Below are 15,703 nucleotides of genomic sequence, written 5' to 3'. Positions count from 1 at the left end.
TGCTGGCAAATAATAGGTATTAATAGAAAGGAGAGACATGAAGATACTTATTTTCTGAGATAAATTTTCCTTTCAGTGTAATGTGTAGGTAGGCACTGTCTTTCTCATTTTCTTTTAGCCAAATTTTGTGCCGTGTCATTTGTGCCAGGTGCCAGAGTCACTAATTTTCAGCACTAAATTACAGTTGCAAAAAAGTAACTTGAATATGTTAATGGAGTATCAAATTACAGATGATATCATTGAATTTATAGTTTGATTTGTGTGTGTGGTGTTTCTGAAATTCTGCAGAGTTTACTTCATTAAATGCAGTGTCCTTTATGATTCAGAAGGGCAAAAATAATGTTTGATGGTAAGCACTATGCATATGTTTTGTCTGTGACCTGCGTGCTCAACTGCTTGAAATGCCTTACACACCTTGGGATGCAGTCTTGCAGTGTACTCTGGAGTCTGGTTTAGTGAAATGCACTTTTGAAAAAATTGGTTTCCCTTAGCTTTTTAACACATTCAAACTTCCAGATTCTGCTCAGTCTTTTAAACAGCCTGTTACTGTTAATCTGTAACGTGGGGTGATAGAATTGCACTGCTTAGGTGGTTACACTCAAATGTCCCTGACCAAAGGGCACTTGGCAGGTGGAGCGGTCTTCTGCTGTGCCACAAAGTTAGGTTGGATGATTGCTGGGAAATGCGTGTCAAACTCTTGTCAGTGAATAAAGGGGAATACCTTGCTATGGAACTTTGTCACAAGCTTGACTACTGCATCCTTTCTAGCGGATGTCAGTTCTTCAGGTATAAGTGTCTGTTTGCTATTTGTTGACTAATGTGGTAGTTTCCATTAATTTGTTACTGTTCCTAACAGTAGCTGGAATCGAACTCTGTGTCGTGGTTTAACCACAGCCACCAACTAAGCACCACGCAGCCGCTCACTCACTGCCCTCCACCCAGTGGGATAGGGGAGAAAATCGGGAAAAGAAGTAAAACTCGTGGGTTGAGATAAGAACAGTTTAATAGAACAGAAAAGAAGAAACTAATAATGATAATGATAACACTAATAAAATGACAACAACAATAATAAAAGGATTGGAATGTACAAATGATGCGCAGGGCAATTGCTCACCACCCGCCGATCGACACCCAGCTAGTCCCTGAGTGGAGATCCCCCGCCCCCACTCCTCCCAGTTCCTATACTAGATGTGACATCACACGGTATGGACTACCCTGTTGGCCACTTTGGGTCAGGTGTCCTGGCTGTGTCCTGTGCCAACTTCTTGTGCCTCTCCAGCTTTCTCGCAGGCTGGGCACAAGAAGCCGAAAAATCCTTGACTTTAGACTAAATGCTACTGTGCAACAACTGAAAACATCCGTGTTATCAACATTCTTCGCATACTGAACTCAAAACATAGCACTGTACCAGCTACTAGGAAGACAGTTAACTCTATCCCAGCTGAAACCAGGACACTCTGCAAGGCAGAAAAATACCCCAAACTGCTATAGGGGTTCACAGACTGTGTAGAATCGCACCATGTAGCGCAGGGTATGGTATACATGGCACTAAGCCACTGCCAACTCTTATCTAAGAAGCTGAGATGGCTAAGCAGCATGCAGAAATGAGGGCTAATGTGTGTAAGTCATATAGTTGTGTTAGTGAACATGCATTACCTGCAGTGCTAAGCTAGATTCAACATTGTTAATATAAGCACATCTGTGTTGTGTTCTGTTGCAGATGCAGGCTTGTCTGCAAGCATATAATAACTTATATGTTCACATAATAACAATTCTTCCTGCTTTCCATTGGAAAAAAATATGTAGAGAAGCTTTAAAATAATAGCAGCTAGTAACTGTAAACAAAAAACTCATACATGAGTATATGAGTCATTTCATATATGAATTATATTTTCCTTTTGGTAGGACTTTAAACAGGAAAAATATAACCTAGAAAATTAGCCTGCTGCATATTTATTTCTTATATTAGTAAGCCAGCAGCACTTTTAAGAAAGCACATTTTTATTTGATAACTTTGAAACAAATTGCTGTGTTTGGCAATTTTCACAAGGTTCCTAATGTTCCATAAGATAAGTGTGAAACTTGCAAGGTATAAAATATTTGTGTTTCTATCAGCAAAATATGAGCAGTGTTATTCAGTTGTCAAGGAAAACAGGGCCCTATGGTTTCTACTGTGTCTTACAAAAATTCCAGTATGTCAAAATAATGTGCAAGTTTGTATTTAAGCTATAATTAACTTATATAATTTCTCTTCATTAAGATGGCCTTCGTCGAATATTGTGTCAGGTTGGTTTACAGGAGGGGCCAGATGGTGAAAATTCTTCTCTTGTGGATAAGCTGATGCTGTATGATTCTAAACTGTGGAAAGGTGAGTTTTCTCCAACTTCTGGAAAATACTAAAGAATGCTATGCATAAAAATTTTCCCTTTACTCTATCTGCTAATGTTTGATCATTTGTATTGTGGTGTATTATAGATAAAATTGCCTGAACTGTTATAATCTGTCCCTTCATGATGCACTCCAAATATATTGCAGACAAGAACATAAGAAGACTATTTGGAGGTGGGGTTGGGTTTAGATCTAATTTTTCCAATTAGTCTGAAATTAAGGCTGACTTGAATATGCAGATGACAGTGGTAGTTAAGGGAAATTGAGTAAACAATACAGAGATTTGGAGTTTGTCTGCTTTATAGGATCTCAGCATCTATATTGTATCTACCAAAATGCTTCTTCTAAGGGATAGGGCAGAGGTTTTCTGCTTTGACTTATGTTTGTGTTCATGAGGTATTCTTAAGTGTTCTTAGTTACCTGTTAAGGTAACTACCATCCTGTTATTTTAGAGCCCTTAAAATGTTAAAAGCCTGATTGGTATAATGGGATTGACTGGACAGTTGTAATTTTGAGGAAGTGGAGGTAGTTAATTTCTTTGGATCTCATGGATTCTGTGTCTGATTTAATATCCTGAAAGGGCATGTAAGATCAGGTGTAAGAAAGAGAAGCACAAAGAGAAGGCAGAGAGTGATGCAATATATATATATGTCCTTTCCATATTTAAACATGAATATAGTATTTTTAAGACTGCTACCCTCCCCCCAGTATCTTTTGTTGTTCTTCAGTTCTGAGGTACAGATATCCTAGACAGCAGTAACATGTCTTTGTATTCTGTCTTGGAAACTTCTTGGTGCAGCAATAAAAGAAGAAAGGTGGAAAGCAGATGTAGTATGGAGAAAATGATCCCTTTAGGTTTTGTTTATTTAATACCTTTATCTTGTGTGAATGAATTCCTGGCACTCAAGATTCCCCCCTCCCCCCCCCCCCCCCCCCCTTCCCCACAAATTTCATGATCTGAAAGGTACTGCTTTTGTGGACCATTACAGCATTTTTAATACAGGTTTTATTAGGATAATGTCTTCAATGTAAGCAAGGAGTAACTTCTGGATTTCTACTTCAATATCAATATTTCTCTACTTTTTCATGTATCCCATAGTTACTCTGCATTAAGGAAGTGGTGTAATGGCTTTTGACTTAAGTGACCTACAGAAAGAAATGGTACATATGTGCATATATTTCCAAGCTACATGCAGTCAATTCTCATTTGTATTGATAATATTTTCTGGGATGCTGCTCAGACAGACTGTAGAAATTCAGATATAGCTAAGCTGATTATTTTACAGAGTTGTTCGCAACTAGCAAGGTTTATTGCAGTTCCCAGGATTTCTTGTAATAATGTGTTCTTTTTTTCCCTGGGCCATCCAAATCCTCTATTTATCCTAAGGAGGAATAGAGTTCCATTTTTATTTGCCTGACATGCCTTATATTTGAAGGTTTATGTACCCATTCAACAGCTCAGTGTTATCTTATACAGGAATAATAAATAATGCTTCTTGAAGAATTTTGTTTTATGTATTCTTCATCCTTTGCTACCACTTGACAGACTTAATCAAAGCAACTTCTGCTCTGAAATGCACACTTACCTCATTCTGTAGAAGTTTACTTTTCTAAATGTTTCCATAATGTGTTGATAGAAAATAGTGACATGCAATAATTCATTCTTTTTTCTTGACAGGAGCTAGAAATGTGTATCACCAGTTATTCATGAGCAGTCTACTTATGGATTTGAAATACAAGAAACTTTTCGCTATCCGCTTTGCAAGAGTAAGTATCTTTCTTACAAAGAGCCATTAAATGCTTAAACTATCTAGCGAAGAGAGTTTAGTTAGCATACAGTGCTTCAAATGAACTGTTATCCAGATTTTTTTTTTCTTTTTTTGGAAATGAAAAGTTGAAATGAAATGCTGACTACCTTATTTCTGTCTTCAAAATATTAGTTATAATGGCATCTCATCTCCTGGGAAGAAAATGGGCTTTCCAGGCTCCCCAGAACTAAAGCAGTTCAGATGTTTTTGTCTTCACCGTCAACTATGCAGGCTATCACTTAAGAGCTAATCGCTTCTCATTGTTGAGGTGTAAGCTATTACAGCACTACTCAGAAATAGCGCTGAAATTCAGTTATGCTGATTAGTATTTCTGCAGTAACTAGTATTTGAAGTGCTTTAAATCAGCACTTCAAAATTCTGCTCACTCTGCTGAAGACAAATAACTTTTCTGAGTAGAAAATAACATACTAGCCTTTATTGTGAAAATGAGTGAGTAGATCTCACGTATGAGCAGATTAAGTTGTCATGTTCTTTGTACAAAATACCTATATAATAATCCATAAGAGCTACTCTTCCCTTTTTCATGGCATTAAAGTCTCCCAGAGCAGACATTTAAATTAAAAAATCAGGTCAGTGTGGATTAGAGGTGAATTTCCCCTTGTTGTTTAGAATTACCGGCAGTTGCAGAGAGATTATATGGAGGATGATCACGAACGGGCAGTATCGGTGGCTGCTCTGTCTGTCCAACTCTTCACTGTACCTACTCTGGTGAGTAGTGCCTGTCTTTCTTTTAAAAACTGATAGTTGGCACTCCTTGCCTTTTTTTGCCTCCTTCTTAATAGAACTATGAGCGATTGCAGAGTGATTTTATGAAAGATGACCACGACAGAGAGTTCTCAATTGCTGACCTCTCGATACAGATATTCACAGTGCCTTCTCTTGTAAGTACTAAAAGACCAAAAAAGGAAATCTTTATCTGTTAAAAGCCACTCAAGGTTCTTGAATCAAGACTGCGGATTTCTTTAACATTACTGTGGAAATGCAGGGCACTGCTGCTGCACAGCAGTCAGACTGTTTACAAACATTGCTGTGGGTTTAGGAGTTAAAGCGTTCAGCATTGCAAAGTTTGAGTCTGACTTCCCAGAGTGGGCTGGGTATTTTTGTTTTTTCTTTTTACATTTATCTTTTACTTTTTTTAGAAATGTACTTAAATGTTTATTTAGACACACACATAACATTTAAATTCCTCATCATACTGAGCCACAGTTACTGTTTGTAGAAATCTACATGACGGTTTGCATATCACAGTTTCAGAGCATATCGTTCTGGTGAAGTTTTATAAATGATCCACTTTATGTTAATTTTCCAATCAACACAAGTGCAAGCAAGAATTGTCTCATGATATTCCCTACTTCCTTGGTACTTCTAGACTCAGACGATGCCTGCTTTCAGGTTTCCAGTTAATTTTTGTTATAGTGCTTCAGGCACTGTTACTTCTTCCAGCTTACTAACTCTGCTGGTCTTTCACAAGCTTATGCTTGTTTGGGAAACGGCTTTTTTTGGTCCAGTCTCAAAATAAGTCTGTCTTTGCTTATATTATGAACTAGACAAATTAAACTTTGGAGCTCTACTGGAAATAATAGTCTGAATTTCATAGTCAGAATTGTTTGAAAAGTGAATGCTTCTGCATCCTTCCAGATTGAATCAGCTTAATTGAGCTCTAAAATTCGATAGTAGCATGGCAGTTATGATACTGAGCAAAGTTGTTTTTCAGTTTCCTAGGGGTGGATGTTATTCATGGGAGTTCAACAAGACTTCAGGATTTTGTTTCCATGGTTCAGGGCAATATTGTGTTACTACTTTTAATTTTGATGCTGTCAATAAGAGTGTTGCCAATATTCAGACTTAGAGTTAGACTTAACCAACTAACTAATATTATTCAAATGGTTATGGTATTATTTTTCCTTTGGCAGATGGGCTGGTGGAATATGTGTATTAATACTTTTTTTTTTTAAAGGAATTTCAAACATTTCCTTAGAGGAGAATAATTGCAGTGTCCCTTTTATATGTTTTCTGTTTCAAAAGCATGGAAAAAAAGTAAAGCAAATTGGTTTTGACTGTTTTATAGAAAGATAGAATAGACTGATGACATGAAAGTAATTATGATAAGCTCTTACCATATGAATTAAGGATTATTTTTTATATATTTAGAGCCATTCATTCTTAACTGAATTAATAATTTGAAGAGTGTAAAACCACCCCACTGCCCACCAGTAACATTTTCAAACTGATCTTAGTAATTTCAGAGTTTGGGCTCTCAAGTAACTGAGGCTTTTTGGTTTGAGGGAAGATAGGTGGTTGGTTATTTTGAGTGGGAGAATGTTAACCATTAGATTCCCTCCCTCCCTCCAGTAGCATTTTAGAAACTGTATTTTGGAGTATCATTAGCAACTGTAGAACCCAGAAAATCTAGTCGACAACCACAGTGTTGTTGAGGTAGATCAGAGCAGCCAATCTTCTTAAAACTACCAGCCACATCATAAAATCCTCATGAAATCTGAGAACTGCAAGACTCATCTCATTTATCTTGGAGAACTAACAGAATGGGGGAGCTCTGGAAGAGCTCACAAGTACACGATGGCAGTAACTTCTTAGTGCCCCTTACTCTGTTGTGGGGTTGGGTTAGGTTCGGTATGGAAGATGATCTTTGTCAGACTTCGTGATGCCTGTTGATTTGTTTCCTACAACACATGGATATACGCAGTAGCCCTTGAGGGGAATCGTAAGTCATTTCACATAATTTCCATGTGGAAATTGCACTATACAGTTCCTTAGCAGTTCAGAAGACACTCTGTTCACCACAGCACTTGACAGTTTGTGAACAGAAAACAGAAGAGCTGTCACTCCCCTAAAGGGCTCATACTTAAAATTATATGAGAGGAGACAACACATACTTAAAGGGAGGTACAAGTTAATTATAAGACACATAATAATATATGTCTTGTGCCATAATTATATAGGTCAGTAGGAGCCTAACTGTAGTCAAACTTCTATACAGAAGGGATCTGAAGAAAGAGATCTGGATTATGATAATTTCTGGCTAGATGACTTTTTTTTCTTCTGTGACTGTTTGGAAGATTGGCTTTCAATATGTTCTTCCACTTTAATTATTGATGTAACTACTTTGGATAAAAAAATAATGTTTTTTATAAACTTCATGGTGCAGTGTGAAACTCTTGTTAGCTGTGTCTGTTAATTACAGCAAATTTCAATGTACTTTGGCATAGGCTCGAATGCTAATAACAGAAGAAAATCTCATGACCACTATCATCAAAACTTTTATGGACCACTTAAGGCACCGTGACATCCAAGGCAGGTTTCAGTTTGAACGTTACACTGCTCTGCAGGCTTTCAAATTCAGGCGTGTTCAGAGCCTTATTTTGGATCTCAAGTAAGTATATTAACTATATCCTGATTTGATCAAGTGAGGAGGGGGGGGAAAAAAATTAACCCTTGCATCTTTTTCTAATGTACCCAGGTATGTGTTGATAAGTAAGCCAACTGAGTGGTCAGATGAATTGAGGCACAAGTTCCTAGAGGGTTTTGATGCCTTCTTAGAATTACTCAAATGTATGCAGGTATGTAAGTTTGTGAATTATAAAATTCTGCAAAATTAAAGCAGGAAGTTAGCTATCATGATATAAAAATGGAGGAAATTTAATGTACTCTCCCTTTTATACCTTCAGTACAGTATAACTTTTGGAGTTGTCATGTTCCTGAAACATAGCATCTCACCGAATTTTTTTTAAATCTGGTTTGTTGTAGAGGACAGTAAAAAGGAAGAGTGGTTCAAAAAGAAAAATGTCATTTGGGGCATATTTTGCAGTTGTAGAGGCAGACAAGACACAATTAATTGTGTGAGTGAAATCTGGTCCATCTTAAGCAACTTTCCCTCTTAGCAAGAGCTCCAGTTACTGCTTGTGTCAGCAGTTGCTCCTTGTATTGAGGAATATATAGTTCCTGACAAACAAATAGACCTCTTTGCTGTAGTTTTTTTCCCCAGCACCTTTTTAAGGTGCTATGTTACCTTAAGAGGAGTATTTTAAAAGCAATGCAGCTTTTACAAGGACAAATCAGAATCACTTCCATTTTTCAGTACTCCAGTAGCATACCTTTCTCAGTACTTTTGTTAGTCTTTTTATGATAGTATTTTGAATATATTGTAATCCTCAGATCATGCTGGGTTTTTTTCTTCTTATGCCAAGAGCCGATTATGTACTGTAGTACCCAGTCTTTAGGGTGCTTAACTGCATTTAATAGCACATCCCTAGAAAATACATTCAAAACCAAAATGGGTATGTAAGATAATGTATGTATGCAAATGTTGTTGTACTGCTCGGAATACTGAAATCTCTACAGGTGTTAATAATAAATAGAGCTCATCCAAAACCTTTATTGTCCCAGTATTCTTCTCTATCAATTCCTGTTTCATTTTCTTGTTATTATTTTGATGTGTGTAATTCCTTTTCAGATGGTCCCAAACTACTTTTTTCCTGTTGTAGCAACAATATATTTATTATAAGGACAGGTAACCACTGTCTCACACTTACACTAATGTTGTCAATGTATTTCAGTGATATATTGTTGAAGTGCATAATTCTTTTTGTTACAGGGTATGGATCCAATAACTCGTCAAGTAGGACAACACATAGAAATGGAACCAGAATGGGAAGCAGCATTTACATTGCAGATGAAATTAACACTTGTTATTTCAATGATTCAGGACTGGTGTGGGTTAGATGTAAGTTCCTTCTGAATTGTTTTTCCATGTGAATATGTGAACGGAGAAGAAACCCAAACATTAATATGTGTAACAGTTGACCTAAACACATAACTGCACCATAAGCCAAGATCGTCTTCTCTGAGCAAATGCAAATCTTTCCTGTATTTAAACACATCTTTTATGCCTTGAACTGACCAGTTCATAAGAATGTGGTTAAGCCTTTTAAAAAATCATGCAGGGAGTTCTATCACACATCTGAAAGTTGTGATCTTCACAACACGTTTGGGTTATAATTTTCTGAGAAGAGGGAATAGAGGAGAAGGCCCTGGACCTACCAAATGCTGCCTGATTATAAATTGGTTTCTACTCCATAAGTGTTTCAAACTTTAGGAGAACAGAACTTAAGCATGGTAAAATATGGCTGTGGAACAAGTGATCCTAGAATATTTGAATATTCATGCTGGCTTTAATCTGTCACTGTTAGTTAATGTGCAGGTTTTACCAGCCTAGCGTGATCATTGCTCAGAAAGTTCCCATAATATTAGTTACAGGAAAAAAAAAATGCCAGTGGGTGTTTTTCTAATCAGACACACTGGTATAAGTTTCGCAGTCTGTGTCTCCCTTAATTCAGCTCCTGTTGTTGGATTCCTTATCTTAATTTTGCAGGACTGTTAATAAAGGTAAAACCCCCAAACCCGTTAGACTTTTTTTACATTGGCTGTATTATTTTGCAGAGCTCTGGTTTTTTTTCATAATCTTTGTAAACTGTGATCTCTCTTCTAGGAAAAAGTGTTAATTGAAGCTTATAAGAAATGCCTGACAGTGTTGATGCAGTGTCATAGTGGTTTTACTGATGGAGAACAGCCTATTGTTCTCAGTATGTGTGGACATTCAGTTGAGACCATCAGATACTGTGTTTCTCAGGAAAAAGTTAGCATTCATCTCCCAGTTTCTCGTTTACTTGCAGGTATGAACCAGTTAAAAAATATTTCAGGAAATGAAAAATATTGTATAAATGCAATTTGTGTATGTGTGTACATAATGAACCACACAACAGTTGTTTAAAGCCTGAATAGGATGCATTTTGGCCATTTTCTAGCTTGTTTGATAGCCTCTAGGCAAAATGTTGCCAAGCATTGGAGAAATTGTTATTGTTTCAGGCTTGGGGGAAGATTGTCTCATGCCTCTGGATTTGTCCGTGAGGTGTGTTGTAGGCAGTTACTGCTGCTTTTGCCACTTGAGTGATGCAAAAGAAATGCAACAAAGTGTGGACTGTACTTGCCTGTTTTAAAATATGTTTAGCTGTCAGATTGAATAGACTAATCAACATTCTGTTAGAGAACAGATTTATCAAACAGATGTGTCACCAGAAAATTAAGTTACGTCTTTCTCTTTATATTGTGCCTATTTTATTCAGCAGCTATGTTGAAAAAAGGTTGATGAATTTTAGTTTACAGAATCAGAAAGTCATATGATGAAAAACATTCACAGGTAAGGAAGTGAAAAAGGTAATTCTTAGGTAAAATACTATGCAGCTCAGTGTCATATAACTTGGAATGTTTGAATCTTTAAGCAAAACTCTTGTAGCTTTAAAACAAAGCAAACCAGAAAACCCTTATGTATTTTGTAGGGGTCTCGCTATAGTTCCTGAGGTATTTTATAAACCTCAAAGGACTGATAGGAAGGATGAGGTATCTGTTGTTGATAATTTGTCCTGATAGACCAAGGACTCTTGGCTGTTGCTGAGGGGCATGACAGAGTGAAAAAAAAAAGGCAAAAATCTCACTTGTACTGCAAGTTTTATACAGATACAATGGGAAAATTTTAATTTTCCTAAAATGTATGCTTTGTAACATGTCTCTTCAGGAGATAGCTGTGTAGCTCTAGCTCCAGGGTGATAAATCTGCAGACTTACTTGTAGCTGTGTCCAGAAAATGGTCCAATAGTAAATTAGATGACCTTTTTTTTCCGATTTGAATTGTATAAAATATTGTGTGTAATTATGTATGTGTTTCATGTATTTATGTAGGCTTGCACGTTTTGCTGAGTAAAACTGAAGTGGCATATAAGTTTCCAGAGCTGCTACCCCTGGTATGTAATTACATATAGCATATTAATTAAATATAATTAATGCTGAACATGAAATAGGTCAAGTAATTGTAGGATATTATTAAATAAAACAAAGTACGTTTTTGCTATGAATTCTGTTCAGAGAGACTGTCTTCAGTAGATAAAATTACCTCTTAAAAGATTAATATCTAGATATTCATGACTGGAGCATAAGCAATCAGTATTGCTCTCTTAAATACCTTAAGACTCAGGCTTAAGTTTTGTATTTTGTTCTTCATGCATTACCTTCTTTTTGTAGAGGAAACTGTTTCTAGGATCTCCTGGCAGAATCTGATACCTTCTCCTTAGCCTAGTTTCTAATTTTCTTCCCCAACTGTTTCTTGCTTCCTGCATGTTCTTATTGATATGCTATTTCTTTAAGAAGAAGTTAAAAACAGTAAGATAAATTAAAAGAGGAGAAAACATAACTGGGAGAAGAAATCTCAGTGTCTTTTGAAAGTAGTAGTACTTAACCTTTGAGTGAAAGAAAACAAATGATGATGTTATTAAATTGATGGTGTTGATGTTTTAAAATACGAAACCTACTGTCTTTAAGAATAAATTAAAGCCCTTGCGGAGTATTTCTGTGGAGCAAAGACAGAATGTAAGGTTGGTTAACAACAATTGAATAGATTGTGAATAGGCTTATCGAACTTTTGTAATATGTGTGTTGGATTTGCTTCTCTTTTGTATTGCCCAAATATTTTCATGATTACAGATACCATCCTCCTTCATCTCAGTCCCATTTTCTTTTATTTTCTCTGTATATATCAAAATACTGCATTTTCTTAATGCAGAGTGAACTTAGCCCACCTATGTTAATCGAACATCCTCTACGATGCCTAGTCCTATGTGCCCAAGTACATGCAGGGATGTGGAGAAGAAATGGGTTCTCTCTTGTTAATCAGGTAAGTAGACAGTAGCTGTAGAATCACTGTTTTCTGCTAACTCCTCCAAGATAATTTTGGACCTCAAAACCTCTCCTTTCTGTATTGATTTCAAATTTCACTTACGTAAATCTTACAGAAGGCAATGCAAGGTAGGCATTTTTATCAGCACTCACATCATTTGAGTATGTTTGCTTTTAAAGTGCTCTTTGATTTCTTAGTCAGAAGTTGCTTTTTTGTTTCAGGACTGCTACAGTGCTCAGTGAACTTAATGCTCTATGCATAAAGATGTTTTAGTATAATGCAGTTAATGACTGCTAGCCTTTTTATTGTATACTGTCCAAAAGTAGCGTGAAGTGGAGAATTAGATCTGTGCATATTTGGTAATTCATTCATCACCTTCACATAAAAGTGTCTCAAATATAAAAATACGCGCTGTTAAGATATTATTGCTATTTATGTTTATAAATTAATTGAAATCTGAAGACCACGCAAAAGCATTAGAACCAGTGTAGAACTGAGTGTTTCTTGGCTTTTATCTCTCATACTTCTTTCTGGAGACTAGCTCCATCCATCTCTAAACTTATGTTCTCTCTGTTTGTACAAATTAGGTCTTAGGTGTTTCAAGCTTAACAGCTATAAAACAGGTGCTGTGGTGTCAGTGCCACCCACCAGGGTGATCATCTGAAGTGATTTTTTCAGCAAGACATAGGTTACAACAGAAGTAGGATTTAGTTCTGTGATGTGTTAACTTGATTTATTTGCAAGAAACTTCTTTCCTTCCCGCAAGCCCCCACTTTCACTAGATATTTGCAATGCATGTGTACCAGGAGGTTGAATTAAGCTGCTCAAACGTACTGTATTCTGACACTTCTTACCTCTTAACTTGAAGGATTTTTATAAGGTGATGTCCTTTATTGTCATTATTAAAGCAAAAGGAGCTCTAGTTATGTACGATTATAACAGCACCCATATTGCTGTAGACACACATCAAATCTGAAATTTCAGCATAGCTTTTGATGGAGAAATAAGTCTCTCTGTTAATTTCCCCTGGCTGTCAGCATCTTGAAGTTAAGAGCCTGCTTTAGTTTAGGTAATACGGCTCCTACAGTCTGGAAGTCCTTACTCTTTCTATGTTCAGCCAGCTCCTTTTGGGTGTTTTCCCAGAAGATTGGAATGGGCATGTATATGTGTGGATTATTAGTGTGGGGAAGAGAGGGAAGGCATGCCTAGCTAGCTGTCTTCCATGTAATTCTGCTGAGAAATGGTGTGTCTCTAGAGGAGAGTTTAGCACACTGAAGATTGTTCCTAGTCCCAGGGAGGAACTTGACAGCCCTCTTTGTTTTTCCTTAATTGTGGTAGAATCAACCTTTCCTGCATTTCAGTGCCATGCAGTCATTGCAGTGCTGCTGCTGCTTGCTGCAGTGCTGTTGAGTTCACTCCCAGGATGATTTGGGTTAACTATGGTTCTATCACAGTATTAACATTTTGCTGAAACTGGCAATTCCTGAAAGATTATGTCTCAGATAATTAAAGAGCAATTCATGGAACAAAGAAAGAACATTTCTGCAAATGCAAAGGCTTTCTCTCCTGTGAATTTCGAACAGTTAATTGCGAAACAAGTAGATGCATTAAAACGCCCAAAGAGGTCCACAAGATTTTTCCTTCTAAGTGTATGCAATCTAGACATTAGATCAATACAACCCAGCCAGCAACTATGCTTGTTTTGTGCTATAGAGAAATGCTTTTTGCATACAAATAAATTTTTAAAATTTTTTCAAATGACAGATTCATTTTTGTTACTAATACTGTGTAACAAAGTTTATTTTTCCAGAATGAAAATAAGTTTGGATTAAATATGATGTTTGTTAATTATTGTGGTTTGGGTTTTTTTGTTTCAGATTTATTACTATCATAATGTGAAGTGCAGGAGGGAGATGTTTGACAAGGACATAGTAATGCTTCAGGTAACCACATTGTATAAGTTTGCATTTTTATTAAGCATTTTCAGGATATGTGTACATTTTTTTTTTAGCTCCATCAGAACCTTTTAATGACAAGGGGAAAAGTCAATTTTTGTGGCAGGACTTTTATTTTTTATTGTATCTTTGTCTTTATAGGATAATTTGTTAAGGAAATACTGTTGTTGTAATCCTTGTTTTTTAAATATACTGTGGAAAGTGCAGAATTTTCTGCGTAACATGTGTAATGCTACATCTTCAAGAATATAATATTTTAACTAATGGGTTGTGCTGTACTGGCACTTGTGTGAGTAATGGTCTTCAGTAATGTAGTCAGTGTATCTGTTGTTCTCCCTCCCTTCAAAGTTGGCATCTAAAATGCTGGATAGAAAGTGGAACCCCATATAGTAGTTTGTGATTTTTTTTAATTTATTTTTTTTCCCTTCAGAAGAGATTTTTCAAATCCGGCAGTCTACTTAGCTCTGACACAGAGAGGTCTGATGCATTACTCCTACACAGAGAGTGATGAAAGTTAAAATGTGCAGCTCCGGGTGCGTAGTTCACCTAGACAGCAAAATCTTTTCTCAGGAACTCCCTCAAATCTTACCTAGAGTTAGCAATACCCAATGTGGTGCAAATGTTCTGAGTTACTTCTGCTTTCAGACATACTGCCTTGAGGATTGATCTGCCCCTAATTTTTAATGATCATCTGCAGATACCCATTTGGGTAGATATCCTTCAGTTTTGTTGGAAATTATTCTGTCCTTAAGATGGTCCCATTAGCAATAGTAAATTAACATCAAATATTTATTATTGGCTAGCTTAGATACATTGTTTAATAAACAGAAAAAACTTTGGCCAGTAGTTTTCTAAAATGGAAATAAATGTTTGTGGCTACATTGAAACGTTAGTATTCTTCTTTCCAGGAGGTTTGGGAAGTCTTGCTAAAGTCTTCAGTCTTTGTTTTGAGGACTGGAATTTGTTTTTAAAATCTTCGTGCTATATACTTAGTGATATTATGCCTTCTAAATGTTGAGCCAGCAGGAACAGGATTGTAGAGACAAAACCAACCAACCAAAAGTCTTTCACTGAATTTTATTTAGAGTATTTGAGATAGAAGGAATAACCCTGAATATTTTACACTTAAAAGGACATCAGAAATTATTGATAAAGCATAGGATCCTACTTGTCAAACATGCTGTCAGTTGTGTTATTGGAGTCCTAAAGGAGTAAACTTAAGTAACTAAATCTTCATGCCCAGGATAGAGAGGAATGAATTTCGTAAAGAATATACTGTGAACATTGTATATGAATATACAAACATGCTATAACAACACCCAATCTATTTTCTGTTTATAATAATTTTTTTTCTTTAATAGACAGGTGTGTCTATGATGGATCCAAATCACTTCTTGATGATAATGCTGAGTCGCTTTGAACTTTATCAGATATTTAGTACTCCAGACTATGGCAAAAGATTTAGCACAGAAAATACTAACAAGGTATTTTATGTACTACTGCAATAGAAAATCTGCAGTTTTGTTTTTGAAAGTGTATCAGATGCTGTTGTACTGAGACTGTGCAATTTCTTGATAAAAAAAAGCAAAATCTATCCTATTTTAATTTAGTTTGACCAGTTTGAAATATGCATAAATATTTTTACCTGTCAAACTGGTAAATTCAAAAACTGTTGCATAATTTTTGCATTGTTTAAGAAGTTTAAGGCAATTGTGATTGCATTTCAGCATAGCTTAATTTGGGAGTGCTAAGGGTGAAAACAGGCAATGTTTTGAAGCACTGAAAATA

General features: G+C 36.2%; 1 protein-coding gene across 3 annotated transcripts in view; it reads left to right on the top strand.

Annotated features, from left to right (window-relative positions):
* Positions 1-15,703, top strand: part of UBR2 (ubiquitin protein ligase E3 component n-recognin 2) — a 59,874-nt gene that overhangs the window by 18,809 nt on the left and 25,362 nt on the right. The window contains exons 9-19 of one of the 3 annotated variants that reach the window (XM_049833453.1): positions 2,261-2,368; positions 4,067-4,155; positions 5,000-5,098; positions 7,445-7,608; positions 7,696-7,795; positions 8,830-8,958; positions 9,724-9,907; positions 10,970-11,031; positions 11,847-11,957; positions 13,838-13,903; positions 15,277-15,399. In XM_049833453.1, the coding sequence (XP_049689410.1) occupies positions 2,261-2,368; positions 4,067-4,155; positions 5,000-5,098; positions 7,445-7,608; positions 7,696-7,795; positions 8,830-8,958; positions 9,724-9,907; positions 10,970-11,031; positions 11,847-11,957; positions 13,838-13,903; positions 15,277-15,399 (1,235 nt within the window). Of the gene's footprint in view, positions 1-2,260; positions 2,369-4,066; positions 4,156-4,826; positions 4,926-4,999; positions 5,099-7,444; positions 7,609-7,695; positions 7,796-8,829; positions 8,959-9,723; positions 9,908-10,969; positions 11,032-11,846; positions 11,958-13,837; positions 13,904-14,345; positions 14,439-15,276; positions 15,400-15,703 lie in introns of those variants that run through there. The other 2 variants (XM_049833454.1, XM_049833455.1) reach the window with 2 other exon arrangements.

Source organism: Accipiter gentilis, chromosome 30 (genome assembly GCF_929443795.1).
Source record: "Accipiter gentilis chromosome 30, bAccGen1.1, whole genome shotgun sequence".
Lineage (NCBI taxonomy): Eukaryota > Metazoa > Chordata > Aves > Accipitriformes > Accipitridae > Astur > Astur gentilis.
Note: the sequence above shows the minus strand (reverse complement) of the source record. Positions and strands in the feature narration are given on the sequence as shown.